Source organism: Megascapheus bottae, chromosome 4, assembly GCF_031878675.1.
Source record: "Megascapheus bottae isolate mThoBot1 chromosome 4, mThoBot2.hap1, whole genome shotgun sequence".
In the NCBI taxonomy this organism is placed as follows: domain Eukaryota; kingdom Metazoa; phylum Chordata; class Mammalia; order Rodentia; family Geomyidae; genus Megascapheus; species Megascapheus bottae.
This window is the reverse complement of record NC_143512.1, coordinates 54,858,763-54,882,339: the sequence shown is the minus strand read 5'-3', so window position 1 is coordinate 54,882,339 and position 23,577 is coordinate 54,858,763. Positions and strand designations below refer to the sequence as shown.

Below are 23,577 nucleotides of genomic sequence, written 5' to 3'. Positions count from 1 at the left end.
ATCTTACTGTACTGCTCCAGAGAAAAGCAGGAAGTTGAGCAAAAGGAATAAATGACAATGGGAAAGAGATGATGTGGAAAAACTTTAAAAGGAGCACAGTGTGGGTCCCATATGATAAAAGAACAAGAATAGGAAAGAAGCCAGATGCAACTAGGACTTACCAACATTCAGAGTTACTTATAGCCTTTATAGTGTAAAGGAGAAAGTACAAAACTACATAATTTCTGGGTTTTATTGCAAACCAAAAGTGAGAAAAAGGAAGCACTGATTATGAAGCATCAAGATTTTTAGCCTTTGAAGGCAGTCACTGATTTTCACCGAGTAATTAAATAAAATGGTGGAATTCTTCCTCAGAAAATTGGCTACAAACATACGAATTCACTCATACATGCAATACTGTATATAATTGTGAGGATTAAAATACCTTTGGATCATTTTCCTTCTAGTACAAAACACATAGTAGTTCCTGAAGGAATATTTATGAAATGATTGAGTAAATAAATGAGAGTGGCATTACACAACAAGAATGTGAACATTACAGGCATGATTAAGGTCCTGGCTTGCATGTGTATGAATTCATTTTTCATAGTGTCCCCAATCCTAGCTGTATATTATACTTCCTAGAAAAAGAGAGTTTGAAAAAATTTACTGATACTTGGGTCCCTCTTAAGGGAACTGGAATGAGAATTGTACCCTGAGCATTAATATTGTTTCATAAGAATCCTTTAGATGATTCTAAACAAAATATAGTAGGTTGAAAGTAGTATCAGAGAGATGGAATATCAAGCTACAGGTATGATAAACCAAGTCTTCAACGAGGCAGTAAGGAATAAAACAATCATCTCATCCATTCCATTGCATGCTACATATGGCTGCCAGAAGTATGGTCACAACTGTATACCTTCCAAAGTTCCCTAGATAGTGAAGACACATAGGTGTTGATGAGTTGCCTCTGGTCAAACTCAAGTGTGCTATACATTCTCAAGCCTTCTAAGTCAAATATGTTGTTCTTCTGGTTATGCCAAACTGCCTCTTAGAGGATAAGAACAGAAGGTCTGGAGTCAAACTAGGAATGTTATTTTACAAGCACTGCTGTTGGCTCCATTGCAAAGGTAAGTCAAGGCAGCCAATCTAAATTGGGACTGAGGTAGGGTCTGGAGAAGCTGAAGCAGCACGTCAGGAAGAATTATGTAGAGGAATAATCTGAGATTCTCCCGAATGCACGTGCCTACCACAACTAGGGAATTGAGTGCAGGGTACAGAGAGTGAATAATACGGCAAGTATTCGATTCTGATGTCATTGTCCCCTAGCTGTGAACCATTGTGCATGGGGCTATCCTAAGGAGCAGAGCCATACAGTCCCCCTGTGGAAACACCTGCCTAGCCAGGGGCCAGCTTTGGGACTCCTGGGCAGAGACTGGCATGGAGGGGGTAGGGCAGTTGATCAGATACTGAAAATATGTAGTAAGGGACCAAGGGCAAGTTTTGCTCACCCTGCTCATTTCTGTGTCTTGCTCAAGGCAAGCAACTAAAGCCATTTTAGAGGGACAAAACCAGAGCAGTTTCCAAATCACTCCTGTTTTCCCCTTATTTGATGCACATGTGGCAGTTCTGAAAGTCCCAGGTGGCTACCTCTGCTGTGCTTGGCATAAGAAAATGTTGAGTGAAACCACATTTGGGTGGCAGAAATTACTCTCATGAGAATGCTGGCAGTGGTTCCAAGAAGGTGCTTGACTGGGTTGATAAAAACAGACAGTGGGAGTGAGTAGGTATCAAAGGCTAGAGTAGGTTAGGAAGTCCGCTGAAGGAAATTTAGTGCTACTAAATTTGAAGGAGGGAGTGAATGTGGGACTAGTGAATCATTCCCCTTGAAAACAGAAAGCATGTCAGGATCTAGTAACTGTCATCATTCTTCTACCCCATTCTCAGTTTGCCTGTTGGGTTCTAGATTTTGCAGGCCTATTGTGATGTCTGTAGTCTTATGAACTGACAGAGACTCCCTCTCTGGATGATAACAGAAGGCTAGGACCACTTAGTACACAATACAGGATCACCTACAAAGACACCCAGTGGAGGACTGGGACTGGGACCAAAGAAAGAGTGCTTCAGTGATTTTGAAGGGATTTCCCCAGTACTCCTTTGAAGATTGCCAAGAGCTAGTAGCAAGCACTGGGATGGAGAGCGAGAGCAAAGTGTGTGTGTGTGTGTGTGTGTGTGTGTGTGTGTGTGTGTGTATGTGTGGGGGGGGAGGGAGGGAGGGAGGGAGAGGTGGAGGGGAAGAGAATCAAGGCAATGCCTACATTGTGATAAATTTGCTCCCTCTCCCCCCTCACCACCAGTATGGAAAGAGGGGTGTAAATTTCTTGCTCTATGAAACAAATTTTCTATCAACATTATGGGGTTATTACTTCTCTGAAAGTTCCATCTTTCTTGTTTGACTAAGAAAATTGCCAGCCCCTGCTTTACCCCAGTTGAGTGAGAAAAGCCCTTGGTCAGCTCCTCACCTGGACTGCCCAGTGGAGAGCCGTCTTAAAGTCCTTATCCACAAGGGTGGGGTCTGCTCCTTTCTTCAACAGCATTTGGGTGTGTTGAGGCCGGTTGTGGAAAGCTGCCCAGTGCAGCGGAGTCATTCCCTATGAAACAAGCATCACAGGAGGCAGAGATGAGCACAGGCTCCCAGGAAGGAGTCACGAGTTGACCCTTTCTCTCCAGATTCATGGCAAGGACATCACCAAACTGGTTTAGTTGCTGCTTAAAAGTACACTCACTCATGAAGCCAATCTATATAGACTCCATGGATGTTCGCTGAGCTTCTGATTTTTGTGAGGTAATTACCTGTTGGGGATACGAAAGTGAATAAAAGAAACAATCCCTGCCCTCCTAAGAGTTTCACTGTAGTGAAGAGGCAGAAATCAAATATATGCAAGTTTATAATAATAATAATAATTACACAATAAAAATTATACAAATGATTTCCAGATTGCTAAATGCCATGAAATGTATACACAGGGATCTGGACTGGAAAGTAACCAAGAGGATTAACCTGAGTCAAGTAGGCCTCTGTGAAAAGATTTGGAAGACTAGATTAGCCAGTACCAAGCCACAGAGGTAGAGACTATGTTTAAGAATATGTTGTTAGCATGTGAAGTCTTACCACAGGGTAAGAGCATTATCTGATTATTGTGTCTTCTGTGCCTAGAACAGAGATCATGTGAGTAGATGTTGAATGAATGAATGAATGAATGAAGTAGCAGAAGGGTAGAGGAGCACAAGATGAGGTGAATTCTGTGAATATGAGATCAAGATGCCTTCCATTAAGATGTGAAAGGTGCAAAGGAAATTTGCAGATGACGTGGAGATAAAGTGACACTGCCTTGGTCTTCTTTGTCTCATAGGATAAGCTGAGTTGGAAGAGATAGCCTCTGTCTAGTCATAAGCGCAGTAACTAACAACCAAGAGCTGATATTTATTGATTCAGAGAAATATATATATAAGTATGTAATATAATATATTGTCTTAATGCTCTGAATCATCTGCTAGAGTGGAGAGGATTACCCTATTTACCAAACTATTTCCTCTTCTTCTGCTGCTTATAGTCAGACTCTATTCTAAGCCACCTGGAATGTGACTGAGTTCTGAGAATTGGAATTTGGACAGAAGGGTTGAGAATCCCTTCAAGGCTTGGCCTAAAAAACGAAGCCTATGTAATCTTCTTCACTTTTTCTCCTTGCTCATCTAACAACAGAGGATGACCAGACTCTAGAAGATAAGGTGTCTGGAGCTTTGATTAATAAGGGAGGACAAATCTTCTCAACCAACATTGGACCATGATGTAAGCCAGGAAGACATTTTCTTTTTTTTGTCATGTTTTTTCATATATTTTTTATTATAATTAAAAGAAGGGAGGGCCAGGAGTTTGGCCTAGTGGTAGAATGCTTGACTAGCATGCATGAAGACACGGGTTCGATTCTTCGGTACCACATACATAGAAAAAAAAAAGCCAAAAGTGATGCTGAAGCTCAAGTGGTAGAGCTCTAGCCTTGAGAAAATCCAAGGACAGTGCTCAGGCCCTGAGCTCAAGCCCAGGACTGGCAAAAAAACAAAAAACAAAAAAACAGGAAAACATTTTCTTGTGACAGGTCACTGATATTTTGAGTTGCTACAGCAGTTAGCAGATTCTGGCAGGTGTATTTGGTCCTCTTGTTTCCTAGAAGAGGAAACTGACCTCTCAGGGCTGAGTAAATGCAGAACTAAACTGTGGATTGAGATCTGCGGGACTAGGATTAGAGCACAAAATCCCCTCAACCAGTTTCGTATTTTACATCTGTCGGTCATGATGTGTTTTCAAGTTTCAAGTGTCATCTAACACTGAGCCTCCAGAGATATTCTTGAGGATATTTCAAAGACATCAGTTGCACGTTCTAAAAAATGGTGAACATGGTGCCCCTGTTCTGATAGCTGAGCTTGGAATGCAGAGGAGCTCAGGGCACTGCATTGGGCTCACTCCATTTGAAGTAATGCAGCCCCTGGGGATTAGAAATTTGAACTCAAAGGAATCAGATTCTTTTCAATTTTTTTTCATTCCATTCCTCATCCTGAATCCCACTTGTTTCAGTCACTGACTTCATAATGAAATGATAACAGCTCTGCCTATCTAAATCCCTAGAGCTAAGGGCAAGGCCAAGTGCATTGTAGCCACTAAGGAAATGCTAACTATTAAATGAATAAATGGCTTATCACTGGTTTTTGGTTTTTTATTAGTTTTTCAGTATTGGGAGTGAACCCAGAGCTTCTCCATGTGGGGCAAACTCCTCGCCATTGGAGCCATGTTCCCAGAGTTTTTGTTTATACTTTATTTTTGAGATAGTCTTTCTAACTTTGCCCTTGAACCCTCCATCTCCCTTCCTTCCTGTCTCCTGAGAAGCTGAGATTATGTATATGCACCACTTCATCTAGCTGGCCCTCTTCTTATCCTCAAATCAAGACTTGACTTTCTCCATACTTTCTCTAAAAACGATTACTGTATAAAATAGTTGCACATATTTGGTCGGGTCAAGAGCAATTTCTTGTTGCTTTTACTTATATTTTCAGCTAAGTCAATAGAAATAAAAAATAACTGTTTTTGGAAGTAGTACTATAAACTCACGGCCCCTCACCCCAAGCATTCCACATCAGCTCAAAGGCAGGAATTGATATTGCCTAGCACTGTTTATTGAGGAGCATTTTTCCATAGCCCCTTTTCCCTCCTTCAGCTTCTGTATGGTAGCAGCCATTGTAGACTCTGGTGATCATTTCCCCAGCAGCTTCAGAATGGATAGGCAGTGTCTACGTGGAGTAAGGAGAGAAATTACAATTGAGCTGTGACACATGAAAAAGCAGGCACGGTGGCTTAACCACTATGGTATGCACATTGCACCAAGCACATAGTAGGTGCTCAAGAAATGTTTAGTACAAGCAGTGAATTGCAGGTTATCCAGGATAATCCCTTGGACACAAAAGACGTGTAAAATCTGTTAGCTGAGTGCCAGTGGCTCACACCTTTAATCATAGCTACTCAGGAGACTGAGATCTAAGGGTCATCATTTGAAGTAGCCCAGGGAAGGAAAGTCCATGAGAATCTTATCTCCAATTAATCACCCCCAAAAAGCTGAAAGTGGACTTGTGGCTCAAGTTGTAGAGCGCTATCTTTGGGCAAAAAAAAATACAAAACAAACAAACAAAAAACAACTCAGAGACAGTGCCTCAGAGTTGGCGCATCACACACACACACACACACACACACACACACACACACACACAATTTGTTGAATATGGGACAGTCTCCAAACTGTGGAGACCTTTCTTACCAGGGACTCCCTGGTAAGAGGACTCGGTTGAGCCTGGGGAGTATCTATTTGTTGAAAATCCAGAAATTCCTTGCAGACATATTATGACAAATGCATACATGGTCTTAGTGACAGTAGAATGCCATTCTTTTGAGAAAAAGATTAAACCCCAAACATTAGTTCCAAGAGTAACTCACATTCAGTTAGTAAAATATGCCTTCCAGAATATTTTGATAGGAAATGCCAAGTTTTAGTTGGCCTGGGCTACTGCAACTGAAGTTGCACTGGCAGGGTCTATAAACTTCTCAGTACTCCACACTCCCTCCCAAAACAGAACAAAAAAATGGTTACATCTGTGTTTTCTGAACTAGAAATCTGACAATGTTTGGCAGGTTTGGGGTTTCAGATCAGCTCAGAGGCACAGAGAGGAGTGCTGATGTGGCTGGATGGGTGGGTGCTTGAAGCAGAATTATAGCAGGTGCATGAAAGCTCAGCAAAACAGTTCTCAAATAATTGAGTCTTTGTTTTGGAGTTTTCACATCTAGATCAAGAAAACATTCAATAATAGCAAAAGATTATAATTAAAGACACAAATTGATTTTAGGACACTAAGATGTCTACTAATAAAGCTATGCTACAGAATTCTCATGTTCTACCTATTATGATTGCAAGTAAGTGTGTTTGTGGGACATGGTGGTCCTTCACATTTGTTTTTCCTTTTTACAGTGCTGGGGTTCAAATACAGGGCCTTGCACATTTTGGGAAGTGCTGGGCCACAGAGCCACATGGAGTTATCCATTCAAATTTGTTGAATGAATAAAATAACTATTTTTCTGTTCCACTATTCCAGCATTTAACTATTCCACTCATTGCTCAAAATGTTTCTGGAAGGTATTTTGCTGTCATTGTTTGTTTTCTAATTTTTGCTAGAGAAAAGATTGTATTCATTGATAGAAATCAGGATTGAGTGACCTTCAATTAGACAAAAGCATCTTTGTTTTCACTAAGTTTTAATTGAGATTGGGCATCTTCTCAATTATGAGTATAGGTAACAGCTCACATGAGTGTTTTGCTGTATCTGTGACTTGCTTCCAGTGTAAGTTACAGATACTTTTCTATCCCAGTGGTCACTGGGGTACCTCAACACATTACCCACAAAAATCACTTACCCAAACCACAGGAGTTTTTTGGCACCTGTATCAAATTTTAATGCATTAATAAAAAACCTTGTATGGTATGACTAAACTTTTTTCCTTAAAATACTTTAATTGCTATAGTTTTAGGTTGTTTTTATTAGCATACATTTATTGTACAAAGGGTCTCATGATATTTCCATATGTGCATGTATTGTACTTTGGTCAAATTCATCTTTTCCGTTGCCCTTCTTTATACTTCCTCTTTCCTCTTTTATTCTTAAAGTTCTTATTTTAGAGTAATTGTTATTATTAGAGTAATGATAACATTAGTTTCTCTATATAAGATTTCAATCATATTAAAATAATTGATTTCTTCTGTAGTTCTACTTGCTTATTTATTTATTTATGCCAGTCCTGGAGCTTGAACTCAGGGCCTGCCCAGAACTTCTTTTTGCTCAAGACTAGCACTCTACCACTTGATCTACAGCTCCACATTTAGCTTTGTCTGTTTATGTGGTACTGAGAGATAAGATCCAGGGCTTCATGTATCCTAGGCAAGCATTCTTCTACTAAGCCACATTCCCAGCTTCTATATAATTTATGTTATGTTATGTTTTGTTGTATATTCTGATGAGTTCATAGGCTTCACAACATGTGCATAGTGTCCATGTCACAAAAAAAGAGAGTAAGGCCTTCTCCTTTAAAATGGATATTATTTTTGCCAGTGCCGGGGCTTGTACTCAGGGCCTGGGCATTGTCCTTGAGAATTCTCAAGGCTAGCACTCTACCACTTGAACCATAGCACCATTTCCAGCTTTTTCTGTGTATATGATAATGAGGAATTGAGCCCAATGCTTCGTGCAAGCAAGGCAAGCACTCTACCACTAGGCCACACTCTTGGCCCTAGTATGGATATTTTTTGAAGATCCGAAATGATATAAAATCTTATTTTGGGTAATAGAATTTAGAAATAATTTGTGGTACTTGAAGTAGAAAATAGGTATTGACTTAATTTAAATAAAAATAACACACAAGAAAATGGCTCAAGCCTGTCATCTGAGCATCTTGGGAGGTGGACATCAAGGGATCAGGGCTGGAGGTCAGCAACCAAAAACAAGATTCTTGAGGCCTCATGACACTAAACGAAATGAATTCAAGGATATGAAAACAAGAACTTTATCTTTGTGATTGTTGTTCTCAATGTACTATGCTATTTCCTTTCTCTTCTTTTCCCCTCATGGTTAATCTCATGTGGTTACTGTATCTGACTTTGTTACCTGGTATATTGTATATACATTTATTTGAAATAGGGAAGGGAAAGGGGGAAAACAAGATGATTGGGAGGTGGTAATGGAGGAAAACAGGGACAACATGAGAAGGGGTATCAATGTGTGAGAAGTAATTTACCCACTACCTGACGAATGTAACTGTAACCCTCCATACATTACCCTGGCAATTAAAAAAAAAGACTCCCTTGAGACCTCATCTCAATTAATGGCTGGGCATCCCACTGCTGTCATCACAGGTATGAGACAAGCACAATGGTTAGGCTTGGTGGCACATCCCAGGGATGTGAGAAAGCACAAATAGCGAGACTACAGTCCAACCTGGGCATGAAAGCAAGACCTTTTCTCAAAAGTAATCAGCATGCACACACACACACACACACACACACACACACACACACACACACATACAATTTAAAATGAAATAACATTAATAATATGACTTCTAGAGAGTTTAACTTCTAAGGAGTTTAGCCTAGTGATAGAGTGCTTGCCTAGCATGCACAAAGACCTAGGTTCAATTGCTTGGTAACACATACATAGAAAGAACCAGAAGTGGTGCTGGGGCTCAAATGGTAGAGATCTAGCCATGAGAAAGCCCAAGGACAATGCTCAGAGGCCCTGAGCTCAAACTCCAGGACTGGGAAAAAAATAACATTAATAACATGACTTGTAGAATTTCTCTCTGTGCCTCTTTGCATATAATATGTGTATATAAACATATGTATTTATATGTATACATATGTGTGTATGTGGATGTTATCCATTTTTATGTACATTTTTCTCTCGTTATGTACAAGTCACTGAGTTAGAATGTAGGGGTACAAAGATAAAGATACCAGTTCTAACTCTAGAAACTTATGGAGTTAGGTGTATGGGGGGAGGGAGGAAGTGGTGACTCCACTATATTTTTCAGTTTTAGTGATTCATTGAAACAATTTTGCTTTATTATTTTATTTCTCTTTATAAAGTAAGATGATTTCTAGAGCGAGGGACGGTTTCTTTGGATATGCACAATGTCTGGTGATGTTTGTATCTTAGGAATGTGGTTAAGTGGATTTAATGCAAAGAATTTTGTCTAAAAATTCACATCTGGTTTTGCAATTTCGATTTATTTTCTCAGTGTGCCATTAAAACTGAAGTTTGGATTGTTTGACTGTTCATAAAGATCGACTACCATAAGAATGTGTGTAGGAACCACAATGCATCCTCAAGAGCAGGCCTGCTAACAATCCCTGGGTAAGCGCACTGAAGCTCTAACCCAGAGGCCAGCAGCTCACACGCCCTCTTGATGGGTAACCTCTTGTCAAAGCAAACTTGAGAGCAGCAGAAGTTGGATTCCGATGATTAGCCCTTGCTAACTCCCTGTGGAAAGTGGAGAGTCTCTTTCTTGGCAAGAATCTCTCTAAGGTCCCAATTTTGGAGGAATAAAAATCAGAGGACATATTCCCCATTTCACTCACACTACAGCTTTAAATTCTACTGTATGGATGGCCTGTACAGAGGCTATTCAGAATAAAGCACTGTGGTTAATGACCAGGAAGAATAAACAGATTACTGGGACAACAGAGTTCAGAATTGAAATCACAGCTAAAAAAAAAAAATCTTACAGCTAACTATGAGGAAGTTTAGCATACTATGAGTAAGTTCTTGAGGGAAAAGAAGACAATCTTAAAAAAAAAAGACACCAAATGCAAAAGTAGTAACAGAAAAGGATGACCATTTTGGTTGTCATATTTAAACATTTCTATATAAGAAAAAAACAATATGACTAGGTCTAAAATAAGTAAAAGACTGTAAAATGATTTAAAACCAAACAGCAGACAAAGGATTAATGGTCAGAATCCAAAATAAACTCTCATAGAGCAGTAAGAAGCTAGCAAGTAACCCACAGATGAATGGCAAAGGATATAAACAGAAAAGTCACACATACAAAAAAGGCAAAAAGACCATGACAGTGGTGCAGTGATATGCAGCCTCATACCTGGGTGATACACAAAATGAGAAAATCCGGCCAAGGGAAAGAGTATAAATTAGGGAGTTATAAACTGATACTTTAGAAAACAATTAGGCCAAGTGTATTAAAATTAAAATGCACACTCTTTATTACCTAGCCATTCTTTCAGATGTATTGGCAGAACGCATTCAAGGTGGCTTGCACAAAACTACTGTGTAGATTATTGTCATCATATCCTGCACTTTTGGCTAAGATCATATTGAGGTATAAAAAATCAGAGACTGACTACCTATGTTTACGTCCATGACTAAAGGAATGGAAATATCTTCATAGTATAGAATACTATGGAGCCACTAACAAGAATTAGCTAGATCTGTATCTATCAACACAGCTCTAGTGGTAATACTGTGTGTGTGTGTGTGTGTGTGTGTGTGTGTGTGTGTGTGTGTGTGTGTGTGTGTGTTTTAACTTATGGCCTCATACTTATGTGATAGGTACTCTACCACATGTGTAGCCCTTTTTGTTTAGGTTAGTTTTGAAATAGAATCTCGCCTTCTTCTTTCTCTCTCTTCCTCCCTCCTCTTTTCCTTCCTTCCTTCCTTCCTTCCTTCCTTCCTTTTTCCCAACCTCCTACCATCCCTCCTTCCCTTCCTCCCTCCCTCCTTCCCTCACTGCCTCACTCCATCTCCCACCCTTCTCCCTCCCTTCCTTCCCTACTTCTGGCTTTTTTCTATATATGTGGTACCGAGGAATTGAACCCGGGTCTTCATGCATGCCAGGCAAGCACTTTATCACTAGGCTAAACTCCCAGCCCCTTGGTTCTTACTTTTGAAGAAGCTAAAACAGTGGATTCCCTTGTTCTCTTAGGTTTGGCTTGAAATAGCCAAAAAGTTGGGCAGTATGTATACCCAAGTCACGGAAGCATCCAGCTTCAGCCTTGGGCTACAAGCGTACTCTTTGGGTATGGTCATAATGCATGCACGTCGAGAGGAATCCTTGAACCCAGAGGCTTGGGACAAATGGGAGGGGGTGGCTGTTAGATTCTGTTACCTATAACGTTTTATCCAGCCAGAGTCCTTGAGAGAGCGTAGTACGGGGTACCTTGTATGTATGCATTTTTAGTGTCACTAGACTTTTTGCAACAGTACCAGTTCTTAGTAAACTTTAGCCAAACCAAGCAAACCAGAGAGAGCAAACATATCTAGAACCATCACTTGGCATCTAAGTTTCAGGGACTCAGGAAGACCATAGAAGTCAGTATTTATTTCCCAAGGTGCAGTGAGAAGTTGCAAAATTTCAGTCATATGATTAATGAGTAAGTATTTAAGTGCAATAAAGCCCTTTCCTGTTACAAGCTACCCACACCCATAGCATTTCTGCCTATGGATTGAGAATGGAGACGTGGGTTTCCTTTGCAAGGTAGTAGCACCATAATGTGCTCCTTTTTCTCTTTGAAGAGGAAGCAGAGGGGTGCAGAAATGTCCTCATTCCCACCCTCACTGGTAGGGCCGACTCACCTCACTGTCCTGGTGATTGATCTCACTGAGGTTGGACTGCTGCAGGAGGACTGTGAGGAGCCTGTGAGGAAGAACAGAGTAGCTCAAAAGAGAAAATGGGCATGAGCAAAACCACATTAGAAATCCTGCCAACTGAAGGCCTTCGAATGAGGAGGAAAGCCCTTTCCATTTAGCTGAGAGAAAGACCTGCAGAGAAGCCAGTGAGCTAAGTAAGAAGAGGCCAATGGGAACACAGTGTATGTCAAGCTTACCCCTGCCATCCCGGTGTGCACTTCAAAACCCAAATCATCTCACCTTACTTATTCCACATAAATCTATGTTGCTCTGCTCCTAGTTCGTATGGCAAGGCCTTTAAATGAGTCAGGAGGTGGTCAATGCTTGTGTAGTTCAGGAGGTGGTTAACATTTCTAACTTTGCTCAACCTCTGTAAAGCATGAGACTATCAGAGCATGGGATGACAGTAGTCAGAATGAAACCATGATCAAAGATTCTCAGGTTTACCCACTGGACCCCTATCGGGGTGACTGAGGTCAACACTTCCTCTGATAGCAGGAGGCGGTTGGTGCAGTGTTAGAGCAGACCCTGGTGCAAAACCCATACTGCCTGAGTTCACATCCCAGACTTTCCACTGACAGTTCTGAGTTACTTACTGACCTAAGGAACACTGTAAGTAACACCTTGAGAGGTTTTCTTTGTTTGTTGTTTTGGTTTGGGTGGTATTGGGATTTGAACTTAGATCCTTGTTCTTTCTTCTTTTTTGTGATTCTGGAGACTGAACATAGGGGCTTCTACTTGCTAGCTGCACACTGACGGCTTGAGCTATATCTCTAGCCTCTTTGCTAGGACTCCTAAGCCCAGAAGTTGGGGTGCTCTGGTCCTATAGAGAGAACACTTTGGGGAGGAAGGGAGCATTTTTTTGTTAGTCATAGGGCTTGAACTCTGGTCCTGGGACAGTCTGAATGGTGATCCTCAGATCTCAGCCTCCTGAGTAGCTAGGATTACTGGTGTGAGCCACTGCACACGGTACTATTTAGGATTTCTATCTCTGAAAGTTTGAGAAAAGCCCATCTCCTATAGTTTCATAAAGCTGTCCAAAGATTATGGTGCACTCAGGGTTAGAAACCACAGATAAAGGCACTGAAGGAGTTAATGATCACATACACATCAAGAGATGAGGAATGGTGTGTAGGCAGGCAGAGGAAAGAAGTTCAGATTTACGTTTGGAAGAATTTTTTTGAGATTAGATTGGAGAATTGTTTTGTTTCTTCCTTAATCCATTTTTTAGGACTAAAAGTTTGTTAGGACTTTTAAAGGGTGTTTTCTTTGTTTAAGATTAGTATTAAATTGCTACTAATCATAAAAGAAAAGCAGGATGGACTAATCATACTGCTTTAATAGTAGATGTGATACAGAGACTGCATAGGAATGGAATTCTAGTTATTTGCTATGGGTATGAAATAGCTAGGAAACTTTGTTTGCTTAGCTGGTGTGCTCACTCTACTCTCAATCTGTCAATCAGAGACCTTGGGCACGTTCTGACTACTCAAGGCCTCTTCTTTCTTATCTGCAAAGTGGAGAGAATAGTAATTCCTAATTCCTAAAGATATGTTGTGATTTTAAAGTAAATCATTGTATATAAACCCTTAGAACAACTCTGAATGCCTTCTTCCTCAAGTGATCAATTTCTTAAAGGCTCCTACTTTCTGTTTTCTGAGTCTTCTTCCTTGATCACAATTAGGAAAAGAGAGACCAACAGTGACAGGGAGCCAGAGCCAGAGACAGAGAGAACTCATTACCTGCTAAAAGCTTCCTGAGAGTCACTTTACTTCTCTAAGTTTTTCTACTTGGCTAGTGCCTCAGGCTCCCAGCCTATGAATCCTGTGACTTGTGGGAAAAGGGATACCCCTCAAGCAGCCATGTCACCATTCTGTTCCTGAATCTGTGTAGACATGAGACAGTATGCTGTAATGAAATATTGGCCTTAGGCAAGAGCACCTCACCTGGTAACTGGAGAATAGCACCCCAAGGAAATGAACCATAAAACCCTCCCACAGTAGCTGAGAGATGAAAAGAAGGAAGGTCTGTGGTTATGTGGAAGAGGGAGAAGAAAACAGTGTTGGTAACCATGGAGACCAGGAGAAGGGCTTTTGGAGGAAATGGCTGCTTGCCCTCTAACACTAGAATGCACAATATTATACAAACATAACTCTGTTCTCATTGGAGCTTTGTCTTCATGATTTGCCTCTCTTTCACATGGGGATCCTCTGAGTGTCCCAGCTATGGAAGCAAATAAAAACACTGGGGTGCTGAGAAGGAGAAAGCTTTGATGATGAGAAAAGCACAGGACTCAGAGGAGGAAATGGACCTGTGAAATAAAATCTATGCTCCTTTGATTTGGTCAACACAGCATGCGATTATAAACCCCTATGCCTGCATCTGCCTCCATTCCTACTACATTGGCCTTAGTAGAGAATGTACATTGTAAGTGATGGGTTTGCTAGGGAGTTGTTTCCATCAAAAAGCCAAAATCTCTTCTCAGGTAAAGCACAGCAGAGCCGTTCCCTTGGCTTGTTTACAAGCAGCTTCAGTTTGAGGTTTCTTCCAAATAACCTCTAGTCAACACCCAGTAGAAGGAGCTTACTGTTTAGAAACCTGAAGGTTAGCAGATATTAAAACCAGTATAACGATCTTTGCACAAGGCCACCATCTAGCCTGTGCTTTCTGCTTACTGTTAGGGGAAAATATAAATGCATGTGCACTAAAGAAGGTAGCAAGGGCAGTTTGAGTGGAGTTGAATGGCCAAGTCTAATGCTCAGTAGTGTTTGAAGTTTGCAAACAGTTCTTGTTACTTAGCCAATGTGAGCAGGAGGCTGTTTCTAACTCAGCATCTTTGCAGTAAATGTCTGTGCATGCTGCTGGGATTGGCACTGCATGTACGTAGACCTGCAGATGTGTGCAGATATTTGTGGACCTGTGTGTATCAAGGTGAAGGCAGGATGGGAGCTAAAGGGATGTCATCAAGAGGGTGGCATTATCATCATCACCATCATCATCAATGTTAACACTTTCTGATAACGGACAAGGTACTAAGCACAGTTTTTCATGGCTTCCTCACTTACTTCTGTCTACTTTCCCTACTATCTAAAAATGAAATGTGGCCAGACTTTGACATATTAACTTACCTCAAAAATAGTCGGTAAGAAACAGAGATTCAGATTCAGTGTGGCTTTTACCCACCCTTGATCTCAATCCAACTAACATTTTAGATGAATCTGTTACATGGGGTAAAACAGGATGAGTGAAGAGACTCGACAAAGAGAAAACAAGGGCAGAATAATAAAGATGTGACCTGCAATCCCATGTGTGTGCCAGAAGTAAGACACAAAGTGTTCAAACAAATAAAAGGATAAACATGATCATAAAAGTCACCATGTGGGCCTGGGAGTTTGGCCTAGTGGTAGAGTGCTCGCCTCTTATGCACGAAGACCTGAGTTCAGTTCCTCAGAAACACATACATAGAAAAGCCAGAAGTGGTGCTGAGGCTCAAATGCTAGAGATGTAGCCTTGAGGAAAGCCCAAGGACAATGAGCCCCAAGTTCAGTCCCCAAGACTGGCAAAACAAAAAACAAAACAAAACAAAAGTCACAATGTTCACATAGTAAGATCACATGATTTCTCAAGAAAAGGACAACAATTTATTTTTCTTTAGTAGAATTTTTTTCCACTGTGGTTTCTTAGGAATTTTGAGACGCTGTAATGACTAGAACACATTGTGATCATGAGATAATAAGTTTTGGAAAGCTGCTTCTAATAAGGCCTCTCAGTGTAGGTCAAGAGCTTACTGACAAAATATAACCATTAAAAGAAAGACCACATGGTCCACAACAGCAAATCTTAGATACCCGCAGAACCTATTGAGCTGGTTGTCTTCACACAGGCAGTAGGCAAGTGATTAGCTTCCCTATGCCTAAGTTTTCTTGTCTGTGAAATGAGGATAGGACTATTACCTACTGCAGAAAGCAGTGATAAAGACAAAATGAAGCCATATATAGAAAGCATAGAGAGTTGTGCTTAGGGCGTGGTGATACCCATTGTGACAGTCTTTTGACATCATGGTTATAAGTTAACACAGACCTCTGTGCTCTACCGAACAGCCAGCTGCCTAAGTTGTACCTGCTTAGGAAAATCAAATGATCAGACAGACTCACGTGGCCTGGCAGAGGCTTTCTGCACCTCTTGTTATGATGGTGGGATTGAGAAGTACCTGTAAGCCAGAGCAATTCTTTTTTTCTCAGAAAAACAAATTCTTCAGTTTATGCAGCCCAACTCTGTGACAGAGTGTGGTTTGGCTGGATTCTGCTTTAAACATTTAATACAAATATGACTAAATTCTCTAGAGACCACAACATTTCTCAATAAAATAGCTATAAGATATCTAACTTTTAGCAATTGTTAAGTCTATCAGGCAAGCTAGTATACAAATACTCTGCAAGTAATTAATCTAATTGACTTGCTATATGGGTTAAGAGTGAACCCAATTACTACTGGGAAAACATTTACTAGAAACACTACTTTCGGTTTTAGATTAGTTTTATTAGTTGAAGAAGCTTGTATAGCTAGAGCAAGATTTTATCTTTCAGAATCAAGTGTTCATTTCAGGCAATAAAACTATCCATTAGCACACAGAAGGAAGTCTATTTTTCTGGTTTCAATTTATCCCAGAGTAGTGACTGGGTCATTAGGTAGAATTTTAATAGAAAAGGAAGTCACAGTTCTCTTATCTCTCAGTTATAGCAATATAATGTAGAGCCTAGCATGATTGGGGAACAGTTTTAGATATGCTAAGAAATAACCACCATAGTCCATAAGAGCAGAAGTATACTTGTATTGGCTTCAATTTATTACTGCGCTGATTTCAGAAGATCAATCCACTTAACTGAGCTAGTTAGCGTCAAATATAATTTTTTTTTGCCAGTCCTGGGCCTTGAGCTCAGGGTCTGAGCACTGTCCTTGGGCTTTCTCAAGGCTAGAGCTCTACCACCTGAGCCAAAGCATCACTTCTGGCTTTTTCCTATGTATGTGGTACCGAGGAATCAAACCCAGGACTTTGTGCATGCTAGGCAAGCACTCTACCATTAGGCCAAATTCCCAGCCCCTCAAATACAATTTTAATGGACAAAGTTTAGTTTAGTCTCTCCCTGTGAGGTTCAGCAGGCCAGCTAGCACAGATAGCTAGGTTTTCATCAGAGTTGATGTTTCTCCTTCTTTACAGATCAGAATCACTAGTAGTATGTAGATTTCTGTCTGGTTCTGGGTCTGGATTGCTTGGAGCTCAACTTACTCTCTTGCCTTCCAGTGACTAGGCCTAATTAGTAGAATTGCTGGTTGCTCTGTTTGTAGGCTTTTTCAAAAGTGAAGTGAGGATCCTCCATACTCCTCTTTGCCCATCTACAGGCTAATAAAGGATGTCCTGTGTCCTGAGAGAGTGATGGAGCCCCAAGTTGGAAAAAACTAAAGCCCCCAATTCACCAGGGGCAGAGGAACCATCCACGGTCCAGAAACACCTACACCAGACTCTGGCATGAATGAGAAGATTTTATTGGGCTAACCACTGAATCTTTGAATTTTATTTATTACAGTAACTATAATTTACCATAACTTAAGTAGGCTTTTAATTTCTAGAATCAGTAGATTTTAAAAATAAGTACTCTGCTTAAGACAATTTAAGGCAGTTAAGTTCAGTACATCAAGGTAGAATCATCTTGAAAGGAAATGCTTTCAATTTATTTTCTAAAGATCACTCTTGGGAGAAGCTATATTTTTGTACATAAACCCTTGTGTGCTTTGTTTTAAAAAGTAATTTGTATGCTGTTCTCTTTTTCTACTTCTTCAAAAGGGAGTCTATCTCTTTACAAACAATGTTTATTGATCATTAACTGTCTGGGTTTGCTGTCTCATACTGAAATTTCCTTGCTTTGTTGGTTTTTGGGTAAGGCCTAGTTTTCTGTTTTTTCTGGATATAGTCCAAGATAGTAAAAGACAAGCTCTGGGAATAGTTCTGGAATTTCCCATGTCCTTTTCTTTTCTGTAAAAGTGACTAAAATGAAGAAATCATGTTATTTCTCAGCCTAGAGGATTATGGCTGTGATTTCTAGAACCCTTCACAGCTTCAAGGCTCAGCTATGACACAGATGAGACTTTAGGACCCAGGTTACAATGCCTTAGTGCTGGCCTGTGCCCTGGAACTAGGAATGCTTAATTCTTCTAAGGGACAAAAGGAAGAAAGAGCACATGGTTACTATGCTCTAGTAGAAATGCTGTCACTAATGGCTATGAGAAGCTTTCAAAAGACTGGAGCCATGGGCCAGTTAAACATCTAGAAATGAGGGGATAACCTTAGTGTAGAAAAAACGATTTTTTTGGTCGCTTAATTGTCATACAAAAAATGTGACTACCTCAAACATCAATTTCTTTTCGTAATTTTCTTCATGTGACTTTCTAATGCATGCATTCTTGGTTTTCCTTTTAACCCTCTGGCCTCTTGCCTCAGTAGCCTTTGCCTCCTCCCAGTTCCCAGAGCTGGGCTGGACTCTGGGTTTAGCTTAGTCTTTCTGACCAGCCATGGCTATGTTATCATGCTTGAATTTCTTCAAAACATTAGTCATGGTTGGGATCTATCTCATTGCTTTATTTAGAATGCAGCACTTAGCTCCATCATTACAATGACAGCACTCAGGGACACCATGGACTGTCATCATGACTGGTACAATTGCCAGGGCTAAGTACCGTGTTTGGTTCCTAATAAGGGTTTAATATAGAGCAAGTTAATAACTGACAGATGAATTGATTGGATGGATATACTAATTCCAATGATGCCTAATAATATTTCTTCTTAAATTCAAGATGAGGAGGGAAAATGTTTTGTTTTAGAGTGAGTTTAGGCCCTTTTGGTATGGCCCTCTCTAATAAACTTCAGATACTAAAAATAATAAGAGAGAATTAAAAATATTTAAATATTTAAAAATATTATGTTTCCCTACCATCCCACCATACCACTCCTGGGCATCTACCCTGAGCATCATAACCCAGGATATGATAAGGACACCAGCTCAGCCATGTTCATTTCTGCCACTATTCACAATAGCCAAGCGATGGAAACAACCCAGATGCAGATGAATGGATACAGAAAATGTGGTATACATATACAATGGAATTCTACATAGCCAACAGACAAGATAAAATAATGGCATTCACTGGGAAATGGATGAAATTAGATTGAACCATGTTGAGTGAGATAAGTCAAGACCAAAGGAACAAAAGGTACATGGTTTCCTTGATATGTGGCTATTTGATCCAAACAGTACAAGAGTGAGGACTCAACCTTGGATACCCAAGGTTATGGACATGGTCTTGGAGATATAAGCATAACTACAGAGACATAAAAATCTATGATGGGATATATACTCTATAGACATAATGTTATATTACATAGATTGATACATATCTATGACATACAAACCCCCAGCTTAATTTTAATTATGTTCTAAAATCTATGTGCCAGTGATTATATATAGAGATTCCCTCCTTGAATACTTGTTTATTAAACATGACATTTGAAACATGATGTAAAGTCTTTCAAAATAAAAAATTAAAAAATATATATTGTCAGTCATTGAAAGATGGGTTATCCAGCCACCCTTCTAATGAGAATGGGACTCTCCAGACCTGTATGACATAAGAACATGGATGCTTACCTCACATCAGGCTCAGCAGTGGCTGCGTGTAATGGCAGACGGCCATTTTTGTCTGGGATGTTGTGTTTGGCACCATTTCTGAGCAGACTCACACAGCCCTCAAGCCAACCCTGAAATGCAGAAGCAACCACATAGTTATATAACAAACTCATATAACATAGGTCAATAAGTTTTTTTCTCTCTCTCTCCTCCCCCTCATTTGTTTGGCTTGGCTAAAGACATATTTAATTTGATTTGAAGTTGTTAAGCTCCAACTTGGCCCTTCAACAGAGAGCTGACAGGCCTTAAGATGTAATTTTCTGCCTTTTTTTTTCTGGAGGCCCTTATGCTATAAAATGTGCCTCCATTCCCATTTCACTCACTAGTATTCTATTCATATGAATAGACTGACAAAGGTAGTATGTTGGTAGGGAGATTGACTAGTTCTGGCCTTTGTCTATGGCCATACTCCAAATCACAGTACTTAAACATCTGATTTGGATAGAATGGTCTAATTCTAAAAATTGGACTCTTACGCCACTTCTGAATTCTTGCCTTTATTCTTAGCCTTAGTATTCTCAGTGTCTCTGTCTAATAAATAAACTTTGGTTCTCTATTCCAAGCTTATCTTCTAGTAACCACATGGATAGCATTTTCCTTACTCCAGTCAGTCCTATTTTCAGTGCCTAGACATATAACCCAATCCTTGTTCCCATGGCTGGGTCTCCATATTACAGCCAGGATCTGTAATATGTGGGCATCACCAGCATCCTTCAAAGTCCCCCACTCACCTATGAATCCCCTAGGAAACTCTGTGACCTCCTTGCTGTTCACTGATCATGCCAATTGAGACCAGATATTACCACATCCCATGCTAATCCCTCTTGTTGGCCAACACTGAATGACTGAGTCTTTTCCCCAGTCTCCTATTTCAAAGGGCAGGAGTAGTCTTGAGTGTCCCTGCCTCTGCATTCCATGCTGTTTTAACTGACTCAACCATACTAGTTAGCAAATTGGGCTCCATGTTGAGAGGAAGCCCTCCTACATTCATGTAAAAGGCTTGGACTATTCACTCCATGACAAGGAAACTAAGAAATAGGTGATGCTGGGCGGGGTGCCAGGGGCTCCTGCCTATAAGAGTCAAAGATCTGAGGATCCCAGTTCAAAGCAAGCCCACGCAGACAAATCCCACACTCTTATCTCCACTTAACCAGCAATAGAACCAGTAGTGGAGATGTGCTCAAGTGGTAAAACACCAGCCTTGAGCAGAATAGCCAGTGAGAACATGAGGCCCCGAGTTAATGCCCTAGTATTAGCACAAAAGAAAAGAAAAAACAAAATATGCAAGCTATTATGAAAAATATTTTCTCTTTTGTTTGGAAGTAGACTTCCTGCCTTCATCCATTCAAATAAAATTATGCCTCAAGACTCTTTAGTAATATAAGAAAGACGACTGAAGATATCCCCCAAATATGATGCTGGAAACATTGGAAATGTTAAAAATGTGTAAAGGAGCAAGATAATACTACAAAAAGAACCTTTTAGTTTTGAAGTCTGGAAAATAATCTGTAAATCAAAACATAACAAAATTCTCAGACTCCAATGCTGAATATGGTTCTAGATAATTAACCAATAATTTCTAAATCATAAGTTGAAGCATTATCATGTTGACTCATATTTTGCTAATGTGTAAATCTGTTTTAAGTTACTAATGTCTAAGTCATCAATTTCTCTGGGGAAGAGTAGAAAATATGAGCAAGAGACCCAAAGGAAAGGGAGGCAGAACACATTTTAGAGTTGCCCAAGATTTATAGTTTTTGAAAAGCAGATCTTTGGGCAAAAGAAGGTTTCAAACATTTTACAAATTATTTCACAACGTTTCCTGGAACTCTGTGTGCACATGTGGTTTTCTTTCTTCAGGAAAATGTTTTAAGTCATTGAAAATAGATAAAACCCTTATTACCACTCAGATTCAACAAATGAGTTTGGTATCTACTACATGCTGACTGATTCCATATATATTTTTCTTTCTGTTAAAGTAAACTGAGGTTATGATTTTATTGTACGTTATAAGGAAGGAGTAGTTGGGTATGGTGATGCATGCCTGTAATCCAAGCTACTGGGCAGATAATGGTTGGAAGAATATGGTCTCAGGTTGGTTCAGATGAATGTGTGAGACATTTCTTTCTTTCTTTCTTTCTTTCTTTCTTTCTTTCTTTCTTTCTTTCTTTCTTTCTTTCTTTCTTTCTTTCTTTCTTTCTTTCTTTCTTTCTTTCTTTTTTGTCAGTCCTGGGCTTGAGCTCAGGGCCTGAGCACTGTCCTTGGACTTTCTCAAGGCTAGAGCTCTACCACTTGAGCCTTAGCACCACTTCCAGCTTTTATTTCTATGTATGTGGTACCGAGGAATTGAATCTGGGTCTTTGTGCATGCTAGGCAAGCACTCTACCACTAGGCCAAACTCCCGGCTCAATGTGTGAGGAATTTTTTGAAAAACAAACTAATAGCAAAGGCCTAAGGACACAGTCAAGTGTTGGAATGCTTGACTTGCAAGTGTATGGCCCTGAATCCAATCTCCTATAGTGGAAAAAAAAGGAAGAAAGGAAATAAGTACAGTGAATTTATTTTCCCCAGGTCGTATCAGCTATGCCGTTTATTTGTATACTGATTGAGACAATATTTAATTGCCCATTTTGCCAACATTCTCTTTACTCCTGGAACCCAAGCACTGTAAACAAAAGACTTCACAGTTCAAATCTGAGATAGCTATCTTTCCAGGCGCCTTGGCAGCGACAGGAAGTTGCTCTGTCTTGGGAAGCATACCAGCCCTGGTGTAGTTAAGAAGATGCCTACTTCCCTGCCCTAGAGTCCTATAGAGCATGTTCCTAGGAAGAGCTGACTGCAAGGGCACCATCTTTCTAGGCTCCAAGGTCCCCTCCTAACTCACTGAAGACCATAGAAGCTCATCTTCCTAAATGCTTGCATAGAGGCCAACCAAAGAAATGTTGACTTTTAGAATTTGGGAAGAGGCACAGTTTGCCAACATATTTTCAAAGTCAGTGGCAGTCAACTTTAGATTCACTTCTCTTCTTTCCCTCTATTCTTTATGCAGTTTTTTTCTTTCTTTTTTTTTTTTCAGCTTGGACACTAAATGTCTGTAGGAAGAGCAGTTGTTAGGCCTTGTGTTATCATGGAAGAGACTGACAAGACTGTCATACATCTGCCTGAAATAGGAATTCTCAGCTAGAGAAATGATCTCAAATTGAGTAGACACAAAAGTTGCCAAGGAAGTGTGTTTACCTGACAGACTCCATCCCAAAACATCTATTTCACTAGCGAGTCTAATGTGGCCTCTCAGGAGCCTGCATTAGAATCAAGCCCTCCAACCCTTATCAGCACTAGAGATCTGTAGAACATATTGGAAAATTCTGCCCATATTTTTTTATAAGTCTTAGAGAAATAATGTACATGAATGAAAAGCAAAAAATTAGGTTCTGAAGAAAATCTCTGTAAGAATTGGGCAATGCATCCCTGCAATCCAGATGGAGGCAGGAAGAGGTGGTGTGGTTGCGGGGAGGGTAATGTGTTACTCTTCCTCTGAAGACGGAACCAATAAGATCATCACAACAGAAAAGAGAACTATATGGAGTCAGTCATCATTGATTCCACTGGAGTGCCGGGCCCTTTCAGCAGGGCTAGTCTGGGGCAAATCGACCACTATCAATGGATAGCCATAGCCTGTGCAAAGACAGCTAGTTCAGAAAGATGATGGTCATTGAAAGACCTCTGAGTATCTTCCTATAGTAGAACAGTGATGCTTGCATGGGGTGGTTAGAACTTGTTGGACCCAAACTTGGGGGTCCTCAAGGCCTAAGTCCTCTTGGGACAGTCACAGAGAAGATTTGAGAGAAGTTGGGGTTGGAGATTTTGGCTGAGTTTTCACCAACCATTTTATTGTGGGGCAAGGCTGAACTGAAATCTGGAGCAGGACTGGCATTACAACTTCTGACTGGAGATTGACTGTGAACCGAGTTCTGCTACCTCTAAGAATCTGGTATTTCCTCTCCTTCCTACTTCTCATCCCTTTTTACATTCCTCATCCTGGAACATCCACTTAATCAATCCA

The 23,577-nt window shown here is 40.3% G+C and overlaps 1 protein-coding gene across 1 annotated transcript in view; it reads right to left on the bottom strand.

Moving 5' to 3' along the window:
* The window catches only part of Ankrd55 (ankyrin repeat domain 55), a 63,112-nt gene that overhangs the window by 25,436 nt on the left and 14,099 nt on the right, over positions 1-23,577 (bottom strand). The window contains exons 4-6 of the mRNA XM_090331926.1: positions 19,476-19,585; positions 11,722-11,782; positions 2,505-2,633 (exon numbers count right to left, since the gene is read on the bottom strand). Of these exons, the coding sequence (XP_090188052.1) occupies positions 2,505-2,633; positions 11,722-11,782; positions 19,476-19,585 (300 nt within the window). The remainder of the gene's footprint in view (positions 1-2,504; positions 2,634-11,721; positions 11,783-19,475; positions 19,586-23,577) is intronic.